We start from the raw sequence: 26,325 nt of genomic DNA, 5'->3' as shown, positions 1-26,325 counted from the left end.
CAGGAGTACTAATTCCTACAAACAGCAGCTTTTCTCCACTGGATTCTCAAATTATGAATGATAGTTTTAGGGCTTCTGCTCAGTAATATAGCCCAGGGGGGATGAAGGTTCTATTGTTTCTTTGTTTGGTGGAGGTCTCAGGATGGGCTTACACAGTTTTCCTCCCCGATGCTGATTTGTCTGGGCTTGTCTGGAGGGTAGGTACTAAGAATCAATTAGGAATGAGTTTGTAACTTTGAAGAACCTGAGGGTGAGGTGAGGGGATTACAAAGTTACTGAAAAGGAGGTCAGTAAAAGAGGTATTTCTTCCAGGTCTAAGGGAAGGGCCCATTTCTGATACAGAGGAGAGTCTGTTACTCAGTTTCAGCAACACTGTGTCAGTTCAAGTCTTCTGAGAAGCGGACCCCAAGATGGGATTAGAGGATCAGACTTGTTACTAAAAAAAAAAAAAAAAAAATTCCTGGAGAAAGTGCCTGTGAAAGATAAATGGGGAGGGAGCAGAAATTGGTAGAGGGAACCTCAGTCTGAGATTCAAGTCTGATATCTTGTGAGCAAAGAGAGGAGAGGAAAACTTTGATAGGAAGAACGCCAGACCACCAGGAAGTTCTGAGAATAGGCGTTATCTGATGGGGTGTCTCCAACCAGAGTTGCCCGTGAGGGAAATCCTGCACCAGGGGGAGTGGGCCGGCATGAACACCCCAGTGGGCTTCATCCATTAGCTAGAAGCAACCCCAGGAAAGTGCAGCCGCAGCACTCATGGGCTAGCAGGTTTGGAAGCTACCAGTAACTGTGTTCTAGGCATTAAGTTCTCCTGAAGTGAGACCAAATGGGACACTTCCTTGTCTACCACAACCCACCCTTCAATTCATCCGTATTCACTTCTCCATGCTCATTTTGGGAGCAGCCTTAAAATGATGATAATTTTGACTTTCTGCTCTTCTAACAGTCCTTCATTACTAGGGTCATATAGGCAAAGCCACCACAATATCTGTATGACAATATCATGATAGTACAATATTTAAATCTTAACAGTATTAATTTGAGATTAGAAAAAATACTACAAGTGGAGCCTTATCACATTTCAGTCTAAATTACATATGTAATATTTGTCCCAAAGTGTTGCATGTACTTATTGATCATGCATTCTCCTTGCTATATAGTATTTCTTACATGAATTTATTCGATTTTAGGTTTTCTGACTCTGAATCTGAGTTCTTTCCACCAGCCATTCTCATTTTAGTATAAACTGGTTTAATAAGGTTGACTTCTTGTTCTTAACACCAGCGGAGGTCTATAACATATATGTTGGGGAGCAGTGGAAGTTTTACACTCACTGGAAAAAAGGGACATTTTTAAATAAAAAATGAAAGGGAAAGGGGCAATCATATTAACTTCATGGATAGAACACTTTGAAAAGCATATTGAGATGGCTTTGCCCTCTTTAAAGCAAGGTGAGGTTACGGGGATTAGGAGATGTTGGCGTGGGATTGGATGCTTAGTGCAGCAGAAGAGCCTAAGGAGCTCAGGCTTCCACAGCTGTCAGTTTCAACAATTGTAGAACTCAGCTTCCCTGACCAGCATTCTTTAACTCTGTGGTTTATTTAGTTCTATTATAAGAGAAAAGCACCATTGGGGTAGGCATGAGGCCAACTGTGGAGTGGACGTTTGAGACACATTTTTTGTTTTGTTTTGTTTTCATACAGTCCAACAAACAACTTTAGATTTCACAACCTATCAGATGACTGATTGAAATGTCATGAGACACTCTACTGATAGGATAGAATGATGTGGAGAGCAGTTCAAGGTTAAAAATCCTGTCTCTAAACGTGCGCACAGTTTGCCATTGAATTGCTAACCTTTGGAATCATCAAACATTCCCATTTGCATTGAAGGCAGAAGGGAGTCAGTCCTGTCTCCTTGCCAACAGGTACTTACCGTGTTCTCTCCCCTGCTTGCTTTTCACATGCTCCTCACTTCATCTGGAGTGCTTTTATCATCCCTGCCTCTCAGAATGTTCTTCTGTCCTTTAAGACCCATTCTTTAGTCATGAGACAATGTCACCTCTCCTTCCTCTGAAATCCAGAGTAACTCTCACTCAGCCCTTTTACATTGTCTCAGTGTTCTTTGTGTACTGACTTACCATCCCCCTTTACCAAAAGAAAAGGCCCTTCACCCCTGGAATTATGCCTTCAATATATTTTGAATTTGTTACTTGCCGAATTTATTTTCATTACATACATTTTCCAAAAATTCTTTTGAAAATTATTACGGTAATGAACCAATATAGTAAGGCTGATGAAATTGTCAAAGACAATAGGACCATGGAAAAGAAGGAATCAAATGAGCCAACCATGGTAACTGTGCTTAAATAACAACTTGCCTCTGAAAAATGCAGGCATCTAGAACAATGCAGGATCGTATTATTTACCCTCATTATCACAGAGTAGAAGAACATTAGTTCCTTTGGAGAAAGTTGGTTTACCTTGACCCTGAGAGTCAAGAAAACTCATATTGGACTTTACATAGAAGATGGTAGCATAGTTGTATCCTTAATTAACTCAATAAATGTTTATTGAGGACTATTAAGTGTCTTTGGATATTTCATTTTGCTAATCGGTGGGGGAGGGTAGTCAGGATAAAAGTTGACATCAGTGTTTACCAAGTGGTGGGAGGACAGAAAACTAAACAGACCATTACATACAAGCAGTAAGTGCTTTAACTGATGTGAGTGTAGAGTTGCTCTAGATAGGAGAATCTACCCTAAGGACAAGGATGAAGGAAGAATTCTCTGAGGAGGCGGTTCCTTATATTTGGAACCACGCTTTGAAAACCATCTGGAAGTTATTGTGGCAAAATGGGGTTTAGTGTTGAAAGGGGGGAGGAAGGCAGAAGAGTGGACAGAGAAGAAGGACACTGCAGGCTTCTAGAGCAGCAAGTGCAAAGACACCCAGGTGCTGAGGCCAAATAAGCAGGGCCTTAACCCTGCAGAGTCTCCCATTCAGGTTAAGAAATTTTGCATTATCCCCAAGAAATTGCAGAAAACTGTTATATCAGAAATTGACATGATGAGATTGGTAAATTTGAAAGATCACAGAATGTGTGGTGTGGAGATACAAATTAAAAGGGAGAAAGATGAAGCCAGAGAGACTTGTCAGGAGGTGTCTGGAGTAGTGATAATGATGATGGTAATAACTATTGCTCCCACGAGAATGCTAATCAGCAGTGTCCTCCACCATAATGCAGAATGACCGCAGAATCAATTCACGGAACTCTTTCTCTTCATGACCTGCAATAAAAGCACTGAGCAGTACTTTGTGGTAAAGGCGGTTTTGTGTATTTTTTAGTATAATATGGAAAACTTTCCTTAATGATGGAATTTCTTTTTTTCCCAAATTTTATTAGAACTGTCATATGCTTGGATCTTCAATGAATATCCATCATTTGTTGAAGAAGACAGTCGGAGATTTGTCTCTCAAGAGACAGGCCACCTCTATATAGCCAAGGTTGAGCCGTCCGATGTGGGTAATTACACATGTGTGGTGACAAGTACAGTGACGAACGCTAGGGTGCTGGGCTCCCCAACTCCTCTGGTGCTACGTTCTGATGGTAGGACATCTTTCAAGGTGCAACTCTAAATGTAAATGTTGTGAATACTAGCAAAAACAAATGGGTTAAAGTGAAAAGTATATCACGAAGAATTATTTCATTTTTTGGGGAACAAAAATATTTGAGTACAATGATGAGGATTATTTCATTAACCATAGGTCCTTGTACCTAATCCTTCCCAGGACCAGCTTTATAGTTTTCAAGATGAGTGCAAAATACAAATGGCGGATCCATTTTTCAGAAATTACTAAGTATTTCAAGATGTTGATAGGAGACCATTGAACCAAGCATGAGGTTCTCGAGCCTGGGGCTCAGGTTGCATTGTCATGAAGTCACCTTTCCTGATTTCAGCCACGTTGAGGTTCTTCAAGCTGCGGTCATCCTGTTACAGGATATAAAGCATCTCTTAAAATTTTTTTTAAATGTACACTAGAGGGAGGGAGGTGGGGGGATGGGGTAACTGGGTGATAGACATTAAGGAGGCCCCGTGATGTAATGAGCCCTGGGTATTATGTAAAACTGACAATTCACTGACCTCTACCTAAGAAACCAATAATAGATTATATGTTAATTAATTGAATTTAAATTTTTAAAAATGGGAAAAAAATTAAATAAATAAATAACTGTACACTAGATTCCCAAAGCTTACTCATTTTATAACTGGAAGGTTGTACTCTTTGACCATCCCTCCCCATTTCCCCCATCCCCAACAGCATAGTGATTATAATTAATAATACTGTATTGATACTTGAAATTTGCTAAGAGAGTACATCTGACATGTTCTTACCAGAGAATATTTAGAAATTAAAATGGTATCTATGTGTGGTGCTAGATGTGTTAACTTGATTGACATAATCATTTAACAATGTATACATACATTAAATCATCACCTTGTACACAGTAAAAAAAAAAACAGGTTGTACAGTCTAAATATATGTAATCTTTATTTGCTAATCATACTTCAGTAAAGCTACAAAGAAAAAAGAATGTTTGCTCAACCCCTTCATTGCTATTTCAATGCAATGCACATGAGCTTCAGAGGAAGCAGATTTGTAAGCCTGTAGAACTGCCCCCCTTACACAAAACCATATCTGATACAGCACAATGCCATGACCACATAGGATCTAAGCATTTCTCTCCAGTCAGTTATAACTGAATTTGATCTTTCTCATTTATTAAGTTACTGTTTCTTGTCTCCAGGGTGCCATTTAATAAGTTTAAGATTGGTTTCTCTGCTACCAGGGTACCATTAAGTAAATTCCCTCCCATAATTTTTGCTCTTTAGGATATTTCAGGAAGTCATAATACATTGTATATTTCAGTTTGACTAGAAATGTCCAGATTAAATGCAGAATGAAAAGGTCTCCCATTTTACACAATGTAAAGGGCGTAATGGTTTTCTTGGTAATTTATGAATCATGGAATCCAAGGTCCCTGATGCTTAGTAATGTTGCATGTTTGGCCCAGTTATCTCTGCTTTGAAAAGTACCTAAGGGATGGCTAGTGAGTAATTTAAATCATTAGGGCAACTAGTTCAAAATGGAGTGAAAGAAAGTTTTATGTAAGAAAAATGGGACCATTCCAAAGGAAACGTTGAAACTATTAACCTTGTATTGTGGATTTACAGGTGTGATGGGTGAATATGAACCAAAAATAGAAGTGCAGTTTCCAGAAACTCTTCCAGCAGCTAAAGGTGCAACTGTGAAATTGGAATGTTTTGCTCTTGGAAAGTAAGTTTTATAACATTTACTCCAATGTGCTGAAATAGTTTGCTGTAAAAGATCAAGATAGTTTTTGACAGACTCTTCTTTTCCTTATTTTCTAAAATTTTCTTTCACTTAGAAGCAAAGGAAAAATAAAATATAAGCAAAATGCACATATATAATTTGGGTTGAAACTTTAAAGACAGTTTGCAGAAAATGACTGTACCTGCCTAATTTTATGAACTAGGTTGGTGTTATTTCTTTTGCTTGCTCATTTGTTGTATTCTGTGTTCAACTTTTTTTTTTCTAAATCATGAATTAACTCAAGAAAATGCACAACTTATTTTATTAAAATATCAAGTTAGGTAAATCCTTGTATCAGTTTTATGTAATTGACAACTGGAAATGTTCTGCATTTGATACCTGGTGCCTTTTTGCTCTATCCTAACAAAAGGTTTATTTTGTCAAGCCTAAAATGCATCCAGGCATCTGTTTAAAATAGGAATAACTTGACAATTTTCTTCTTAGTCCTGTACCTCAGATTAATTGGAGGAGAAGTGATGGACTGCCCTTTTCCAGTAAAATTAAACTGAGGAAGTTCAATGGTGTGCTTGAAATCCCCAACTTCCAACAGGAAGATACGGGTTCCTATGAATGCATTGCTGAGAATTCCCGAGGAAGAAATGTCGCCAGAGGGCGTCTCACTTACTATGGTGAGCATCTCCTTTGGGCAAATTGGATTTTTAGCTTTTGCTCTCTCAATAAAATGTTGTTGGGCGGTGGGAAATGACGGCAGAATGCCAGTGTGCAACTTGTTCTGTTCTGCGTTTTGTTAAATGAGGATGAATATTTAGGAGGAATTAAAAAGCAGTAACGTTCTGCAGTGGAGTTGGAGACATGACATATTCTATTTGCGTTTTAAAATGATTCATATAAAAATGAATATTTCACTTTTTTTCTACAAGTAATGTTCTGTACACTTGATCATATCAAGGAGCGATCTCCTTTGTGTCTGTCCTCTCCCCTAGGAAATGTGACTTTGTATCTTTCTTAATGATCTTTACTAAGCAGAAAGAAACTGTTGAGGGAGAGAACTTGTAATTACTGCATTAGACAAATCACATCAACTTAGGCTCTGGAGTTCTTCAGTGTTAATTCTCTCCCTTCCAGTAATGTAACTCTGCTGTGTTTGCTTCCTTTAATTTATAATCACATTTGTTTGATTTTATGAACTAGATTGGTGTTTTTATGTTTTATTGTTTTATGAACTAGATTTGATGTACTGTTCAGTTTAGGTAAGGAAAGGATAATAATGCTACCTTTATAGTCTATTGGCATAGAAAAATTAAATTTTCTTTTCAAAATTTGTTTTCAAATCACCTTTATTAAAAAAACGAGGTTTTTTGAAGAAAGCATGATTTAGAAAGTATAATTACATGACTTTACAAAATGTACTGTAATATAGTTAAAGATATATGCTCGGTTAAACTTTCAGTTTAATTGTTAGAAACACTGTAAAATGAGTGGGAATTGACCACTTTTGTGAAAGGCAAATCGCATTGCATTCTATTTATTTTAGAAAGTGGAAATGGAAACAGTTTGCATACATAAATGTTTTAGGGAGGAAAACATTTGCAAAGACAAATATTAAAATTATAGGGCATTTTATGACCTGCCTCAAAAAATTTGTATTAGTTACGATTAGATTGACACCTGTTCAACTATTGTAAGATTTTAGGATCTGTCAGGAACAAAATGGAGGTTGGGTTTAATATCATGAGTCATTCTGTGTTTTTTAACTCTCTCGTTACATGATTGCATTAGAATACATAGCACCAAGGTGAGGTTCCCCAGGTGTCAAGGTCTACATGCTGGTGGGATAATAAAGAGGTGGGTTGGGGGGCACTTAAGCCATGTGACTGTTAAGCTCTAAAAACACCCAAAGCAAATGCCTTTTTCTCATAGGAGAAAGCTCTAAAGGAGTCTCTCCGAGAAACCATTACTTGACCCAGGGTAAGAAGTGACCATTACAAGAAAACACAAGATATTTCAACTGTCTGAATGTTTCAGCAGGAATGTTTTAGCTCTGTGGAACAGCAACCCTGCCTAAATAATAAACAACTGTATGCCTCATAGGACGAGAAATTCAAAGCTAAGTTGGTGTTCAAGGACCTTATAATCAGGCCCCTGCTCAGTTTCTCTGTGATTTTGGTTCTGCCCTTATCTGTCTTTTCCCTTTCTCTGCATGGTGGTCTCTGGTAGACTCACAAAATGGCTGCCTACAGCGACTAGAACATGAGTCCTTGTTCATTCTTCCTGTCTCCAAAACATCTTGCAATTCCCTTCTCAAATCTCATTGCCCACAAGTTTGTTCCAAAACCAGTCACTAGCAAGGAGAATTGGCTTAAACAACTTAAGAGCCTCTGTTTGGAACAGGGAATATCGTCAGGTTTCCCTAAATTTTATGGACAGTGTGAGGTGATGGAAGAAAGGATAGTTCAAAGAGAAATGGGTGTTATTTTACAAATAAAGAAAGGAAATGGATGCACAACAGACAACCTACATCATCCACTATACTGACTACTGTTTTATTCCATTAGGTAGGTGATATGATATATACCCAAGAAATAAATCAGAAATTAATGAGATCGGGTGTTTCATGAAAGTTACTCTACATTTCTGGCTTAAGACTAGTATATTCCATCAGTGCCATGCAGTTCTCTGGTTATCTGTTCTAATATTTCGTGTAAGAAATAGTCTGATAAAATATTTGGATCTCATATGATAGAATAAGGGGGAAATCACAGTTAACATGGCAGTTGTAATCTCAGGATTGGCTTCAGTCCAGCAAATTTTCCTCCCATTTGGAGAAGAAGAACAGTAGTATTAAGAAGCCAGTGGAATTTTTTGCTAGAAACTTGAGTCTTAGTCAAGGCCTCATGTATGAGTCTCTTTGCAGTCTTATTCCATGAAGGCTGATATTTCATGAAAGAAGAAAATGTGCTTTAATATAAGTGGAGTGAAGTGATTTTGGACTGAACTACACTTCAGACTGGGCACATCATTTAAATAAAAAATAATAGTAATTATACTAAGGTAAAATTTAGACCAGTAGATTTTCTCTGAAAGCTAAATAGCTGTATTTTCATTTCAGTTTCCTTTATTAAAAAAAAAGCAATTTTATGAGATAGGAATGGAAAGACAAATCTTCCCATGGTTGCAATTAAATAGAAATAGATAAACTGTTTCTCCATATGGAGGATGCAAATGTAAATCCCACAGTAGACATCACATGCATAATGCAATGTGAAACCAGTAAGACATCTCACCTCCCAGTTTTGGATCTAAAATGCAAGCTGAGACTTGGCTGAATATACTGTGTATATAGAGTGGCGTTAGTTGTTAAGTGGTATGTTGCTTTCATGTGTAAAAAGAATTTTCCAAATATCTTCTAAAATGTAAGAGAAAATGATAAATCCACTTGATGCCACTGATTTGCATACATAATTTAACGGTGCATGAGCTACTTCTTTTTCATAAAAAATCATGATTCAAATTGAACCAATTTATCCGTCTTTCTCTGCCTTCATTTTAATTCACACGGAGGTTCATAAGATGCTCATTGGTTTGTATTTAATTGAAAGTTATTTCTAACTTGAGGGAAATGGTTTTTTTTCCTCAGCTATAGAAGTTTCCCTTCTACGGATGTTAATTTTTAGTGCATAATTAAGACTAGTAGCTGCTGTCATTCATGTAGTAAGTTGTCATCAGTTGTGACCTTATGACTCACAAATGCACTTGGAAAGGAGTCTCTTTTGGGTACCTGCATTACCAGCTACTAATACACATCTGAATTATATAATACAGTGCTGGGGCGCCTGGGTGGCTCGGTCATTTAAGCCTCTGACTTTTGATTTCGGCTCAGGTCATGATCTCAGAGTCATGAGATCAAGCCCGGCGTCAGGCTCTGTGCTGGGTATGAAGCCTGCTTAAGATTCTCAGATTCTCTCTCTTTCTCCCTCTCCTTCTGTTCCTCCCATCCCCGCTCTCTCCTTCTTTAAAAACAAACAAACAAACAAACAAACAAACATAGTACAGTGCCCAGCGTTTTGAAAACAGAGAAGGCATAATGAGTTTGGCTTAGGAAGTGACAGATTGCAACATCCACCCTCAAATCTAGAAATGTTTCCCATATCCACTTAGTAAATAGGGTATTAAATATAATTTTAGCCACTATGCTCATATTAATCCATTGCTCACAGTGTTTATATCTATTTGTAGAAAGTATTTATTTTTTATCTGCTGGGTGGTTTGATTTTTTTTTTTCCTTGCAGCAAAGCCTCATTGGATTCAGCTCATAAAAGATGTAGAAATAGCAGTGGAGGACAGTCTTTTTTGGGAATGCCGGGCAAGTGGTAAGCCCAAACCCTCCTACCGATGGTTGAAAAACGGAGAAGCCCTTGTGCTTGAGGTAAGGTAATGAGCCTGGTTAATCCTTCCTCCCTTCGTTTTGTGTTGAATAAATGCCCTCCTCATACCTAGTGCCAAAGTCAACTATTGAGTTTGCGCACATTCATTTGAACCTAAAAAGTGGTAAAAGGAGGAAAAATATAAAATCAAGTACCCAGTCTGCCAAGAAGGAAATATTTTCAACAAATGAATTTCATGAGATGATTTTGTGAATTTAGTCTAAAACTGATATTATTATTATTATTATTATTATTATTTGCTTTTGAAATTAGAGAAGACCTGACTTTAATCAAATGTGGAATATAATTTCTTTTTCCCTGTTTGACAACTTGGTATGGCCTCTGGAGACTAAATGCATTGTTACATGGGTACCTTCTTACATGAGTACTTATTTTCTCAATCACTTTCTTTCTTAAGCCATGTAATTTTTGCTCTTTTAAAAAATTATGTACTAAGTCAATTAGGTTCCTTCAAATTTCTATATATAACCTGTCATACTACCTAAAAACCCTTAAAAAATGTATTTTCCAGAACCTTTTCTAATGCACAGAATTTATAATGTCTTTAATTTGCATGACTACAAAAATGGTGAAAACCTTTCCAGTTGATGGGATGGAAACATGATACGTTTTTTAAAGTCTGCAACTTTAACCATAAGGAAAAATGAAATGCCAACAGTATTTTACCTCTTGCTTTGTTATTTATTTTACTGTTAGACATTTGGACTGAAGGGTGTTTATTAGTATTTCTAATGTGTGGCTGTTATGTTAAATCGTCACAGATTTTCAAATAAGGAAATGTTACCATTTCAGGTCAGATTGCCTAATACTCTGAAGAAAATGAAGGAGGTTTGTGTATGATTGAAAGAATAGTGGTTTTCATTTTTCTTTTAAAATGATATATACATTTATATGCAAGAGATTTTTGTTATCACCTAGGAGAGAATACAGATAGAAAATGGTGCCCTTACAATATCGAACCTAAACGTGACTGATTCTGGCATGTTCCAGTGCATCGCAGAAAACAAACATGGTCTCGTCTATTCCAGTGCCGAACTTAAGGTTGTAGGTAAGACTAAGCTTCTCTTGTCATATTTTTTTCTTAAATCCTCTAGAACCAGAAATGTGTACTTCCCCTATTATATTCCTATATTATCTACAGTATTGTAATAATATCATTCAGGGTTTTTCATCAGGGAATGTTTTTTAATGATTTCTAAGGAAAAGCAGCAATTGTGGCCAGAATAAACCTCAGAGGTTGAAGTAGAGAGCAACAGTAACGAAACGGTGTTGACTTAAAACATCCTTATCCAACTCTGATATTACAAACTAAGCAATGCCTTTTAAGAGACTAAGTGAATTTGGTGTTTTCTGTTGCTGGGCCAGAAAAGTAAACAGAATTCAAAACAGTACTTTGCTGATCCGCAAGGAGTTGCTTTTGTTTTTAGTGACCCTGCTCGAAGCATCCAACATTGGGCATACTGAAGTTTTAATGAACAAGGCTCAACAATTTGAAGTTATGAATTGTTTTCTTCTTCTTGCACTTTAAGTATATGAAAAGATAGAAAATGTTATATCGTGTTTAGAGCGATTATTCAGAAAAACACTTTGAAAGTGGCAAATGCCTGAAAAGAAACCAAAATTGTCAGAGCATAGCATAGTACGACATACATAAGAGAAAAAGAAGAAACAAAATTTATTGCTCCATGCAATTAAAATACAGATTTGGATCTGAGCAGAACATGATCCAGGGCTCAAGCATCATCACCATCATCAGAACCTACATGGTGTTCCCCAACATTCAGTTTCTATGACCATAGTCAATCTAATGGAAGGAGCACAGCTTTCTGAATTACTCTAATAGAATAATCACCATCTGGCATGTCATTGGCCCTGTGTAGCTGATTTGGGTCACCTACCCATGACTGGTCCAATCCATATGACCCAAAGGTTGGAAGGCCCTGATGGATCTAACTCAGTGGTCCTCAGTCAGGGATGATTTTGCCCCCAAGAAATATTTGGAAATGTTGGGAGACATGTTTGGTTGTCACAATATTGGGGACAGATAGGAGAAGAAAGGAGCCAGTGTGTGTTACTGGCATCATGTGGGTAGAGGCCAGAAAGGCTACCCACAAATAATCCTACAATGTAAATATCCTACAGTGCACAAGACAGCCTCTCACAGCAAATAATTATGCAGCCCCAAATGTCAGGTGCCACACTAAGAAACGCTGGTTTAATGGGAGGTCTCTCATCCCTGATGCCTGGAGGTTAGAAAAATACCATCTGCACTAGGAGGCCTAAAGTCTGGGAAGGGCGGATCATCAACTGAAAATCTGGCTACTTTTATCCATGACAGAGAGGTGGGGTATTATAACAAAAAGAGAGTGGAATTTGTACATAGTCTTAAGTTGAAGCATTGCTGTATTCTTGTATTAAATTAGCCTTATGAGTGGTAGTTCATTCATGGTAAAGTGGATGATTTCCTACACAACATGTTGTATGAGGCTTTCGTATGGGAAAAATATATGTTAAAATCTATATAATTCAGGGTGCCTGGGTGGCTCAGTCAGTTAAGCGTCTGCCTTTGGCTCAGGTCATGATCCCAGGGTCCTGGGATGGAGCCCTGCATCAGGCTCCTTGCTCAGTGGGGAACCTGCTTTTCCCTCAGCTGCTCCGCCTGTTTGTGCTCTCTCTCCCTCTCAAGTAAATAAATAAAATCATTTTTAAAAAGTTTAAAAAATATATTATGATTCATTCAAATATAAAGGGTTTTTTTTTAGTCAAAGATATTCTTTTAAGATTTTACGTTTTAAGGCCAGCAACCTCTGGGTAACATATCTTCTTTATCCACCATCTTATATATAACCACATAATATAATTCTCTATATGATCTCCACTTACCAAAAAAATAAATAAATTGTGTTCACTGGAATTTTCCATAAAATGGAGCATTAGACGTTAGGAGAAATGCACTGTTTGGTGAACATTTTCCACATTTGCAATAAAAGGAAGAGTGATTTTCTGATTAAAGTATCTTTTCATTCAAATGATACATTATTATGTATCTTGAATGTTAAGGTGTTTCAGGATCAGCATTGTGTGCATTATTAGCAGATATAAGGTTCTCTACATATTATTGTGTTTAATGTCATAACTGTAACATTAATATAATAATTCATATTATATATTTCTCCATCTAAGAAGTTAAACCTAACCATGTGAAAATTTTATAAGAGATCTTGATAATTTTTATGCAAGAGAATAATAATTCAGTATTCAGCCTTCATTCTAAAAACGTTTACTGAGTACCTACTGAGTGCCAGACACTGTGCCACGTGCTGAGTCTCGGAGATCACAGGAGAGACTGACTCTGTTGTTGTCTGCATGGAACTAACTTTCAAGAACATTCTATGATAAATGTTTTTCATTTTAATAAGCTCACGATTGAGCTATTTTAAAACTTCACAATAAGCTTTAAAAATTCCTATATAAAATAATCGCCCCAAGATTTAGAACTTCCTAGAAAACACAATAGTAAGAATTAGTTTTTGAGCACTGAAATCCTGTGAGTGGTCCGTTGAATCAAGTACTGATATCTGTGTGCTGGGAAACTTAACAAGTGGTTATAAAGTCAACCTTGGAACCTACAGGAATTTTAAAATATTAAATTCTAATTTATTTAATAAGTAATTATTTATTTAATAAATAATACATTCTCGTTCTCTCTTCTTTCTTGCCTTTCAGCTTCTGCTCCAGATTTTTCAAAGACTCCAATGAAAAAGTTGATTCAGGTGCAGGTGGGCAGCATGGTCAGCTTGGATTGTAAACCTAGAGCCTCCCCCAAACCACTCTGTTCATGGAAGAAAGGAGATATGATCATCCAGGAGAATGAAAGGTATTTTGTTGTCCAAAATAATGGTGATTTGCTTTCTTCTTACTTTCCATGGTGATGTCAAAGTAGGTTTTCAATATGAAATGAGTAGAATATGAGGTGTTGAAAAAGGAAGACAGTAGTATTTTTGGTTCTATAATACTCTTGTGAAGATAGTAAGCAACTTTTGAAATCTATTTTTTTAAGATCTTATTTATTTGAGAGAGACAGAGAGAGAGCATGAGTGGAGAGAGGGGTAGAGGGAGAGGGAGAAGCAGACTCCCCACTGAGCAGGGAGCCCAATGCAGGGCTCGATCCCAGGATCCTGAGATCATGACCCGAGCTGAAGGCAGATTGCACCCCAATTTTTGAAATCTAAAAAGAGTTAGGTATATCAGTTAGATTCTTCCCATACAGACTACCTTATTTTAGCAAGGATTTTCCTCCCCAGTCACCTGTTAAGACTCAAAGTAGAATGATAAAGAAATGTCAGTCCTGGACCCAGGTGAGCCCATATCCTAGGACAAAGAAGAGAAGATATAATGAGAACACATGCCAAATAAATACTAATATTGCTATTGCCTTATATTGAAATAATTTAGCATTCCTGGTATTAGTTTAAGCAAAGGCTTTCTTGGTTTCCTGATTGTTATAACATTTAAAATGAGGAGGAAGAATGAGTTAGCTTAAAGGTACCGCTTGTAGAGCCAGACTGCCTGGGTTCAATTTGTTCTGCCTTTTACTTGCTCAATGAAAATCTTTATTTCCATGTCTCATTTTCTTATTTTAAAAAGATTATTTATTCTAAAGAGAGAGAGAGAGAGAGCAAGCACAAGGGGGGGGGGGGGGGCGGCAGGAGAGGGAGAGAGAATCCTCAAGCAGACTCCCTGCTCAGCATGGAGCCCAACACAGGGCTCCATCCCAGGACCCTGAGATTACTACCAGACCAGAAATCAAGAGCTAGCTGCTTAACCGACTGCACCACCCAGGCGCCCTGTGGATGATGATGTTAGTATTTATGGGGATTGTTAGCTAGATGAACTACATAAATATCTATATAGCACTTAGGTCATTACCTGGCAGTGAGTAAAGGTAAGTATTAGCTATTATTATTTATTGAGGATTTAACTATATGCCAGGTATTATGCTCAGAGCTTACAATAAATAGATTATTGACCCCAAAGATGTCCACGTCCTTAACCCGTAAACCTATGATTATGTGACAGACATGACAAAAAGTAATTAAAGTTGAAGATGGAATTAAAGTTCCTAAGCAGATGACTTCAAAATAGGGAGATTATCCTGGATTATCTGGGTAAATTGACAGTAATCACCTGAACAGTTATAAGGGGAAGAGGAAGGCAGAAGTGTTTGTCAGAGATGTATGATAATCAAGGATGAGACAGGAGAGATTTCAGACTTCAGTGGGACTTCAGTTGGTATTTCTGGCTTTGAAGATGGTGGAAGGGAGCCATGAGCAAAGGATTTTGGACGACTCTCTAAGATGGGAACAGCCCTCAGTTGACAGCCAGTAAAGAAAGAGAGACCTTAGTCCCATAGCCACAATGAACTGAATTCTACCAACAACCTCAAGGAGCATTTACTAATTCTGAGCCTTCCCAAGGAACATAGCCCAGACAATACCTTGATTTTGGTCCAGTGATACCCGTACTGGACTTCTGACTTCCAGAACTTATATAATAATAAATTTGTGTTATTGTAGGCCAAATTACCAAACTTAACAGTAATTTATTATAGAAGCAAGAGGAAATTGATACACAACTCTACACTCATTATCTCTTTTAAACATCTTTGGAACTCTGATGTGTTATAGATCATATTATGATATCCATTTTACTAATGAGAAAAACAAACTTAGATTATATAATTATATAAGAAGTCACATAGCCAGGATTTTAATCCCTGTCTGTTTGACTGTAGACATAACCACAAAGCATTTTCAATGCCACATTTTCTATAGGAAGCCCAGAATTTTAGAGGTGGTCTTTTTAACCTTTGCAGTCACGGAGTCCAAATTACTCTTTTTGGAGATGAGGGAAAACAAACAATAAAACCATAGGCCAAGAAGTGTGGATTTACTTTTTCAAAATTACAAAATCATATTGCAGACAGCCAAGTTGAACTGCTTATATATTACTTAGGCACCAAGGTATTTTTGTGAGTTGGTATGACTACACAGTTTGCAGTTCCTCCAGTATTTAATGGGAGACATTTCCATTAAAAGGCAGCCACAGCAGGATGACAGGGCAAAGTTGTGAACTGAGCCTCACAGAATAGATTTCTGGAACAGGAAGTTAATTAGTGATTTGGGGTTTAATTTTGTAAACCAGTTGAAACAAGTGTAGGCTTGTGGCACAAATTAGTTAATTGTGGCTGTATTGGAAGTGAAGTCTTCTTATATAACGGCTTTTTGTGTTCAAAAAAGTTTTAAATAGTTTTAACTGTGTGCATAAATCAAATAGTGGTTAAATCCCAAGGACTTCAGTGCTTTACACAGGAATAAACCCACTTGTCCTCACAGTAGTGCCTATAGGAGGCAGAGGATTTTAATCTTAATTTTGAAAGTGGATAAGAAGATTTAAGAGTTTTAGCTACAGGGATGCAAGGAGGGATTTACTCCCACATTATAGAGTAACGGGGTAATGCAGGAGAAAGGAGTATAAATTCCAGAATCTGATCTGGGATTTCTGACTTGACCACTTACTACCTTGGTGCCATTAGGTCCATTATGTAACACATTTGAATCTTACTTTCCTCACTCATAAAAGAGATCATAATTCCTACCTTACATAGTTGCTAGATAGTGAGCATTTAGCATAATGTCTGAAATTTGCAGATATACCAATGAGTAAGAATAAAGATATATTACAAATAAAATGTTGAAAGTAACAGTGACTGAGAAAGACAGAAGCTTTTTGCTTTTTAGTTGGGTGGCTCATTAGCTGATCTACGCTCTCTAAAGGTGGGCAGTTAGGACTACCTGGAATCCACAGTTATCAGGGATCCAGACCCCTTTTATCTTGCTGCTCCACTCTCTTCATATCCTGAATCAAGATGGCTCCCTGGGCTTCAACTTCTCTGTGTCATCTCCCAGTAACAGGAAGGAGGAAGATAGAAATCAGAAAATTCTTTCCCTTTTTAGGAACTTTCCAGAAGTCCCATACAATAATTTCTTTGATGCCTTACAGGGCAGAAATTAATTCCTAGGCCAAACTTAAATGCAAGGGAGGCTGAGAAATATGGGTTTTTTGTTGTTGTTTTTATTTTGGTGGCACGTATGTATCCAGTGAGAAATTGGGATGATTTCTTTTTAATTGGGATTATGTTTTAAGTAGAAAAAGGAAGATGGTTTACTCTAGCAATGTATCATGTTCATAAATGTTACTTCTGTCCATTTGAGGACTAGTGACCTCCATTTCGTTTTAAATATTTTCAACATCTCTTCTATGAATAAGGAAACTTTGATGTATAAAAATAGGGTTAAAAAGAGGAAACATGTTTAAGAAGAGGGTCCATAGTGTTGCAGTCCCTCCCAAGTATCTTAGTCTGAGCTTTTATAGCACAGTACCATAAACCAAGTGGTTTATTAAATTTATTTCCCACACTCTGGGCATGGTAGTCTGAGATCAGGGTGCCAGATTGGTCAAATTCTGATAAGGGACTTCTTTTGGGTTTCAGGTGGCAATCTTCTTATATCCTCACATGGCAGACAGAGAGCAAGAGAGCTCTCAGGGGTCTCATAAAGGCACTAATCCCATTCATGAGCACCCCCCCCCAACCTCGGCTCATGACCTAATCACCTCCCAATGACCTACCTCCTAATACCATCACACTGGGGATTAGGGTTTAACATATGAATTTTGGGGAGTCTCAAACATTCAGTACATAGCACCAAGTCTGGGGGTTTGGATTTTGCTTTTATCTATTTGGACAGCAAAAGCACTGATGAGCCAGAGCCTTGATGCTCAGGGAAAAGGCTGCTAGAAGCAATTATTGAACAAATTGTACTTTTGAATCTTCTCCAAGTTCATGTGAAATCAGAGTCGGCCTCAGCCATCACTTGGCTGCGAAAGCCCCATGTCTGTCCCTCTTGACTTGGTCTACAGTCTTAAGCCAAATTGGGGAAGCACCTTAAATGACAGATTTATTGTGGTTGTTCAGTCATTGGCTGTTCCAACTTAAAACATGCAGATTCAAATCTCATTTGGGGGACAAATGAATTTATTGACACATTTGAAAATACAAGAGAAGACAAAATTTTTATAGGGTATTTATGGCACGATTTTAAATACACTGGCTTTTTAAGTTTGTTTTTTATATGAACTTGGGTTCGTCAGTGAATGAGAAACTTGTAAGTAGGAAAGCTTTCTCCACCCTAGTGTAGGGAATGCTGATGGCAAATAAACTTGATTAAGCCAATACATACATATACTTTATTATGTAAAGCCTAAATCAGGAAAAAACTAAAGTCAAATTAGGAAAAAAATTCTAAGGATTAAAGGTGTCCTAAACATTATATAAACTAATAAATATGTCTACTATGTAAATCACACAGTGCATTTGAACAATTATAATCAACCTGGTTTGTAAGTTTTTATATCCGCGCAATAACAGCTTTGTAATTAATGCGTCAGTGATAGTAATGGGGATCTAAGTCAGTGAGACACCTAAATAACAGAATCATTTAGAAGAAATCAGTGTTATTGCTTTGAGGTCGAGAGAGCATTTCAAGCTAAGGTAATAAAGGAATGACTTCCCAGCAGAGGTCTTAGAAAAGCTGTTCTGAATAGATTATAAGAGCTTATAATACAAATAGTGATTCCTGAGGTCTCAAAATCAAGTGCTCATTCATTCATTGGAAAATATTTTGAGTACCTACCCTGTGCTAGGCACCAGATATTTAATTTTTATCAGACAAATTCATCCTCTTGTTTGTACTTTTCAGGGTATATAGACAAGCAACACAGAGCAGTTACAATAAAACTCAACTGGGAAACTACAGTATGTTCAGTGATTACCAAAGAAGGCCCCATCTACAAATGCGGGATCTGAGCAGGCTTTCTGGAGAATGTAATATGTACAGCAAGACTTGAAAGATGACTAGAGTTTACTGAAGAAGAATGCTTCAGGCACCAGAGCATGTGTAAAGGCACAGGGCAAAGGGTGGCTTAGGAACTTGAGTAGCTTCAGTTTACTTCAAGTGTAAAGTGCCTTGTGAAGGCGGATGCAGACAGAGTGGGGCTGTAGAGGTGAGCAGGAATCTTACTGGGAATCACATGTAAGCCAAATCAAGAAGCTTGGGCCTTATTTCAGGTGCTCAGAAGCAACAGAGTAAAATCAAAGCAGCAGAATTAGAAGATCAAATTTAATTTTGATTATGTTCTTTAAAAAAAATACAATGGTGGCAAGGGGGAACATGGGTTGGAGTGGCAGAAAGACTTGAGGCAAGAACCTCAATTAGTAAAAATTCACCAGTCTGAACAAGAGAGTATGATAGCCTGAACTAAAGAAATGGCAATGAGAAGGGAGAGAAATATTGAGGAATTAGAGAAGGGAAAGTCCACAGGACCTAGGAGTTGATTAGATTAATGATTTGAAGAAAAGGTAAGAGTCAAGGATGAATTCTAAATTTCTAGCTTAGACATCAGGGAGCATGGTAGACCTATTCAGTGAGACAAGCAACATTACAGAAAAAACAGGAGTAAGCACATATGTAAGTGCTGTTGGGGATTGTTGGTGTTTGAAGTGTTTGTTGAAAACCCAACTAGATATATGAGCATATAAAGGTTGACTAAATGAATCTGGAACTCAGGAGAAAGTCTTGAGCAACAGATAGACATTTAGTTGTTCTGAGCATGACATGGTAGCTGAAACCATGGCACTGAATAAAATTGTCTTAGAAGGTACGGAGCATTAAATGGTAGAGGGTCAACACCTTATCCCTGAAGCTGATGGAAGCTTAAGTTGTGGGATAGAGGAAGCCTGTTTTTATAGTCTTAGATAAATGGCTTACAGTCATAATTTGTAAGTAATCAATTTACTAAATAAAGGTCAACTTTTTTTTTTAAGATTTTTTATTTATTTAACAGAGAGAGACACAGCAAGAGAGGGAACACAAGCAGGGGGAGTGGGAGAGGGAGAAGCAGGCTTCCCGCGGAGCAGGGAGCCCGTCGCGGGGCTCGATCCCAGGCCCCTGGGATCATGACCTGAGCCGAAGGCAGACGCTTAAGGACTGAGCCACTCAGGCGCCCCTAAATAAAGGTCAATATTAAGTCACCTGGTATGCAAATATTCTGATCTTTGAAATTACTAGCGTCAGTACTGACAAAGTTGTTGTTGTTTGCTTTTTTGTTTTGTTTTGTTTCGTATTTGTATCATCCACTACTGAGAAAAGTTATTGTGCTTTTTTCCCCCAGGCAAGAAACAGGTTTTCTGAATAAACAGAAACGCCCTGCCCCTTTGAGTGTTCAGTGGTAGTACACCAGCTGCCAGTGTTTTAGTGTTCTTTTATTCATTCATTCATTTGCTTATAATCCACATATTTTCAAAAAAGACTGAAATTGAAATAGGATGTTTTTTCTCCTTTAAGCAAAGCAAAATTGGAAAAGACTGTAGAGAATGCAAGCAGGCATGGTATTCAAGAAGAAATAGCCAGTTGGCATATTTTAAAGAATGTTTAGCTTTTCTCTATCGCTTAGTGGTACTTACAATGCATTAACCAATTATTTTTAAAAATGGGGCTTTCAGTTGAATGCTATTACTTATAATAGTAAATATTTTATTGCAATAGCCTCAATTTGAAAGAGAGTCAAAGAATGGCCCATTACTTCTAATTAAACACATTAAAATTGTTTCAACTGTTCTAGGCAGCATTTAATATTATAGAAATTCAAATGCTTTTTAAAGAAAGAAATAGTAAAGATTTTTTTCCAAATATTAATAGCCATAATCCACACAATGCTTTTGAAATGTATTAACCAATTCTTAACATGCTTCTTACATATAGTTAGAAACTGGCTTTTAAAATGGAGTGAGAATTATATTCTGTATAATTCCATTTATATGACCGCTGAAAAAGCACAGCCTTTGGGACAGAAAACAGCAGTCACTGTTGCTAGAGTGGGTGGAGGGGTTGACTGTTTAGGGATCTGGGGGAACTTTTAGGGGTGAGGGAGCTGTTCTAGATCTTGATCGTAACAGTGGCTACATGACCACATTGACTTATTAAAACTCACAGAACTGCATACCAAAAAGGGTGAATTACACTATATATAAAATATACTTTAATTTCTTAAGCAAAAATTTACATGCACTCTTACATTCACCTCATCCTGAATTCATGAGTAGCTTCATAAAGGAATTGAAAGGCTCAAGAAATGCTCCCAACAGGTCACTTTGGCTCCCGTGAAACACTGAGCAGTTCCACGACAGCACTGAGAAACAGAATCGAAACTTTTGCCAGGAACCAGAATAATTTTGTCAGAGCAAGAACCACTTGGCATTTCCACCCCTTGATACTCCTAGTCACCACAGTCTTGCTCTGTAAAGATGTGTCCAGGAGCTCTGTTACTACCAGCGAATCTGTTAGATGGCCCTTCTCTTGTCTCAAGCTCTTAGATGAAGAACAAGGATTCCTTTGCCAAAGTTCTGTCTCCGTCCCTTCCGCATTCCCCCACATTTCTTGGCTCCTCTCTCTCTTATCACAGTAGAGTCTGTTTTTTTGTTTGTTTTGTTTTGTCTTTTGTTTGTTTCATACTGTTCAAAATGCTGCTTCCTTCTCTGCCTTCTGTTGCCCCCTTTCACCCAAGGAGCTGGATTCTGTCATCCTCCCTTTCATTCCCAGTCTACCTGTCTAAACAGCTGTGACCTCACAACTACCTGAGAGATGTAGAAGCTCAGTGCAAAGTTTCAGTTAATCTACCCTTGGGCAAACAGCTAAGATCTCAGGTAATTCTTCACCCCTGTACCTTTAGCTCCAAACTAATCTTGAACTGGTGAACTTAGAAGATCAAAGGAGAATTTTATTTGATTTGTGTGTTGTTGCCCCTTTCAGGACTTAGATATTATTGAATAGAGATCAACGTCCCTGCTCCCTATCTATAGGGAAGGTATTTATGTAGTTCAGTAATTTGTCTTTATTCAGTGGTGGGGGCTGTCCACAGCACTGGGAATGCACAGATGAATAAAAACAGCAAGAGCACTTAAAGAGCACACTCATAGTCTATTCAGAGTTTGGAAAAGTTAGCCATCAGTTACACTGGGATAAACTATATGATCAAGGGAACCATATAATTAATTCTATAAACTGAGACATTTTGAAAGAGAAAGTGGGCACTGCTAGCAATTACCTACAAGACAACACATACAAACTGTACTGGTCTGAGGAAACTGGACACTGCCACCTTGTCTATAATAGAGGTGTACAGAAGCTGGTAAGAAGTACAGAAAAGAGATGCTGTCTCAGCTTTGGGAACTGGGAAAGCAGCTCCATAGAAGGAGAGGGATCTCAAAGGAAGCAACCCTAGAGCTATGTTTTGAAAGATCTATAAAATCTAACGGAGCAAAAGAGTAGAGAAAACACCATCTGAACAAAATGGTGGATGGCATAGACAGAGGTGGAACTGGGTATTTATTCCAATTGTGTCTGTGCTAAAGTTCATATATGATAAGGAAAATGAGAAGGCCTGACCTGAGTTATTTTCCGGGTAAAGCACCATCTCTCTCAAAGGAGGTGAATATCGGAAGATCATTTTTATTAAAGGGGAAATTGAGATACCTGAGTAAGTATACAACAGTCTCAGAGAGTAGAGAACAGCCCCCTTCCCTGTCTGGGTTCTGTAACCCACACCGCCATTTCTCTCATGCTTCCAGCTGTAAAGAAAAGAGAAAAGAGTACATTTGCCCCTTACATCCCATATCCTATGAGAAGATTAAGCTAGTATTTAACAGTGAAGTTAATCAAGAGAAGAATCAGTGCAATCCAGACTTTTGGGTTGGGATAGGGCTCTTGAGAAGCCATGCTAATCACTTCCTCTCTGCCATCCCCCACCCTTCAACCACCAGAACATGCCAATGGAGCTTCTCCCATTAACCACAGACATCTAAGTTTCTGAGTATGTATTTGTATGATTATTGACATGAATCATTTATGCATAATTGGCATGCAGCATACTAAGTACTGTGCACGTTATTCACTGTGTCGGATGAACCAAAGTATAGGTTTGATTTCCTCCTTGACTTAATTTTAACACGTGGAGAGAGCAAAGCATCAGAATCAGAAAGGTGTGGGTTAAATCTTGGCTCTTTCACTTACCATGTAGGTGGAGCTAGGCACGTTAGTTAAGCTCTGAGTCTTGTTTCCTTATTTGTGAAATGGGGCCTTATTGCAGAGTTAACCAGTCTGTTAGGTGGCATTTGCTTGGCATATACTCTTAGAAAGGTTGGACAAAAATACTGACCTTCCCTGACAAGCAAAGAAAGGATGAGATTTCCTTTGGAAAAATGATGTCCACCTCTGTCCCTGCTCCGTTTCTCTCACATTTCTTTATCTCAGGGGACTCAAGTTGCAAAGATAAAAATAAGATAGTGTGTGTGTGAAGCATCTTCTATCGTGGCTTCTAGATATGCTCTCAGGAAAAAGCACCCGTTGCTGTTCATGTTGCTTTTAATATTAACTGTTTTCATCGTGTTGCTCAGGTACTTTAGGAGTAACGAGACTGGGTTAAAAAGAAATGTGAGTAAAGACTTTTGTTTTTTACAACTCTCAACTGAGTTTTTCATTATTTAAACCTTAAATAAATAAATTTTATCTAAATGTTATTAAAGAAAATGGCTTTTTTTAAGATTTTATTTATTTGAGAGAAGGAGAGGGAGAGAGAAAAGACGAGTGGGGGGAGGGGCAGAGCAAGGAAAGGGACAAGCAGACTCCCAGCTGGGAGGAAAAATATATTAAAACTATTGTAGAAATCTGTATTATCATCACATACTCTCTTTGCTTTTTTTCCTGCTAATATATTTGAGATAGGAAAAATCAGATGCTTTCTCTCAAAGTAAGAATATTGACTCTTTTAACACTATCAAGTTAGAGGACAGGACAGGGGGGCATACCGTTGCGTTTTGATTAAATTTTAAGAGAAAGGAGAAAGAGACAGAATTCTCATTTCATCCTGCGTTTTTTGCTCTTGTAATTTCCATGGCTGGAATATCTTTTCTTCTCAACCTAGAAAACCCAAATTCATCACTCAAAGTCCAGCTTATTGTTACTCATGGTGGGAAGCCTTCCCCCAAGCCCAGTGTGCGAGATTAATTGCTCTTTCTTCTGCTTTACCCTTGTGGTTTCTTTATCAAGTGGTATCATCTAACACAGTGTATTATAACGATTTGTGCAGAAGGCCATCTTACCTGGGTTCTCAAAGAGCCTTTTGCTTATCTTTCCCGGTAGCCTCAGACTCTGCTCCATACATGTTTCTTCATTTCAACATTCATTTATTCCTCAAATATTTATTTAACATCTACTGTTCCCATTAACTATTGCTGCATAACAAATCACCCTGAAAGCCAATGGTGTAAAAACAGTCACTTTAGGGCGCCTGGGTGGCTCAGATAGTTAAGCGTCTGCCTTCGGCTCAGGTCATGATCCCAGGGTCCTGGGATCAAGTCCCACATCGGGCTCCCTGCTCCTTGGGAGCCTGCTTCTCCCTCTCCCTCTGTCTCTTATGAATAAATAAATAAAATCTTAAAAAAAAAAGCAGTCACTTTATTAGATTTCAGTTTTGTGGGTCAGAAATTGGGAAAAGGCTCTGCCAAGCTTGACTAGGTATTAGCTCAGCTTGTCTCCCATGACTTAGGTAATAGCTAGAGCCAGAACAGCCAGGAGCTGGCTACGCCCTGCATTCTCTTTGGCAGTGCCAAGGTCTTTCCATTTGGTTTGTCCATGTGGGCTAGTTTGTGCTTCCTCACAGCATGGTGGCTCTAGGGAGTTGAAATGCTTACAAGGCAGCTAATGGGTTCACCAGTGAATATTCAGGGTAGCAAGATGGAAGGTGAGTCAACACTCCACTTTTCTAGCATTACACTGGTTATTAAGGAATCACTAAGCTAACCAGATTCACAGGGAATGGAATTAGACTCTACCTCTTGATGAGACAGTAGCAGGATTCCAGGAGAGCAGGTGGGATGGGAAATCTAACTTTGGCCACCTTTGGGAAGTGCAATCTGGGACACCTCCCACATGCCATGCATTACCCTGGGCCCTGAGGAAACCACATGAACAAGGCATTGGTCCCTTCCTCGTGGGACTTGCAGAAGGGAAATGCAGATTGCACATAAGTTGAAAAGACCTCATAGAAATTGCAAAAGGGAGAGGCAGAGTACATATAAATTAAAAAGATAATTTCTTTAGCCATAAAGAAAAATATATATAATTATATAGAGTTTTATTTAAAAAAAAAAAAAGGGGCCTCATTAAGGAAGTAACTTTAGGGCAGAAAACTAAATGGTAAGAAGCAATGGATCATGTCAAGAATTGGGAGAAGTTGCCTTCCAGGAAGACATCCCAATAAGAACAAAGGCCCAGAGATGGGAATGAGATTGACAGATTTGAGAATCAGGAGGAAACCAGTGTCACTAAAGTATCATGTGTGGGTCAGGAGAGGAACAAAATATAAAGCCTCAGGAAAAAAAAATAAACAAGTAAATGAAATACGAAGTCTCAGAGATGGAATTCTTAAAGACCATGATAGAAATGTTGGATTTTATTTTAAATAGAATAAGAATCATTGGAGGTCTTAAGGCAGGGATGTGACATGATCTGGTTAAAAGAGAACTCTAGCTGAAGGATGGAGAATGGGTCAGAGAGAGAAAGGAAGGGAGCACAAGTCTGGTTAGGGAGCAGTTTGTAGTTGGCAGGACAAGAGTGACTGGAGGCTTGATTTAGGGTAACAGTGGGTGAAATGGAGAAAAAAAAAGATACCATGTATTTTGAAGGTAGAGTTGGATAAATTTGTGCCTTATAGTTATAAAAAATTTCCTACCAAATGATCACATTTATTGGTTAGTTTTGCATGTCCTATAGGTATATGCCCCTCAGCCATTAGATTGTAAGTCTTCGAAGGGGCTAGTTCTTACTCTTATTTTCCAAAACACTTAGTGCAATTTAAGTCCTCAAAAAATACTTGTTGAAGTGAATATCATTCTTTTTTGAGCGGTTTCCATTTCTTTAAAATACCTATAATCACTTTTTCTTTGCTTTGCTTTTTTTTTAAGTCAGCTCCACACCCAGCATGGAGCCCAATGTGGAGCTTGAACTCACAACCCTGAGATGAAGACCTAAGCTGAGATCAGCAGTCAGGTGCTTAACTGACTGAGCCATCCAGGCGCCTATAATTTTCTTATTTAATTTACAACACAGTTTCTTTAAAATACAAAAATTGGCTTTTTAAATAAATTTCTACTTGAAGCTTCCTATTGAAAATAAAAAAGTTCCTTATTTTAATTCTTCCCCTCCCTGAACCTCTAACAGAAGTAGGGGTAGATAGTTGGGTGGATGGATGGATGGTTGAATGGATGATTAGGTGAGGTACCATTGCACTTTCATAAAAAAAGGAATAAACATGTGTTTCAGTAGTGATGGTTGCTGCCTCCCACATTTTGA

At 37.9% G+C, this 26,325-nt stretch overlaps 1 protein-coding gene across 4 annotated transcripts in view; it reads left to right on the top strand.

Annotated features, from left to right (window-relative positions):
- The window catches only part of CNTN3 (contactin 3), a 333,748-nt gene that overhangs the window by 233,915 nt on the left and 73,508 nt on the right, over nt 1–26,325 (top strand). For all 4 annotated transcript variants that reach the window (XM_027585016.1, XM_027585017.2, XM_027585018.2 and 1 more), the window contains exons 6-11: nt 3,403–3,606; nt 5,234–5,336; nt 5,838–6,022; nt 9,644–9,780; nt 10,718–10,847; nt 13,526–13,676. In XM_027585016.1, the coding sequence (XP_027440817.1) occupies nt 3,403–3,606; nt 5,234–5,336; nt 5,838–6,022; nt 9,644–9,780; nt 10,718–10,847; nt 13,526–13,676 (910 nt within the window). The remainder of the gene's footprint in view (nt 1–3,402; nt 3,607–5,233; nt 5,337–5,837; nt 6,023–9,643; nt 9,781–10,717; nt 10,848–13,525; nt 13,677–26,325) is intronic.

The sequence above is a fragment of the Zalophus californianus genome, chromosome 1, assembly GCF_009762305.2.
Source record: "Zalophus californianus isolate mZalCal1 chromosome 1, mZalCal1.pri.v2, whole genome shotgun sequence".
Lineage (NCBI taxonomy): Eukaryota > Metazoa > Chordata > Mammalia > Carnivora > Otariidae > Zalophus > Zalophus californianus.
The sequence above is the reverse complement of the archived record's forward strand: the minus strand, read 5'-3'. Positions and strand labels throughout refer to the sequence as shown.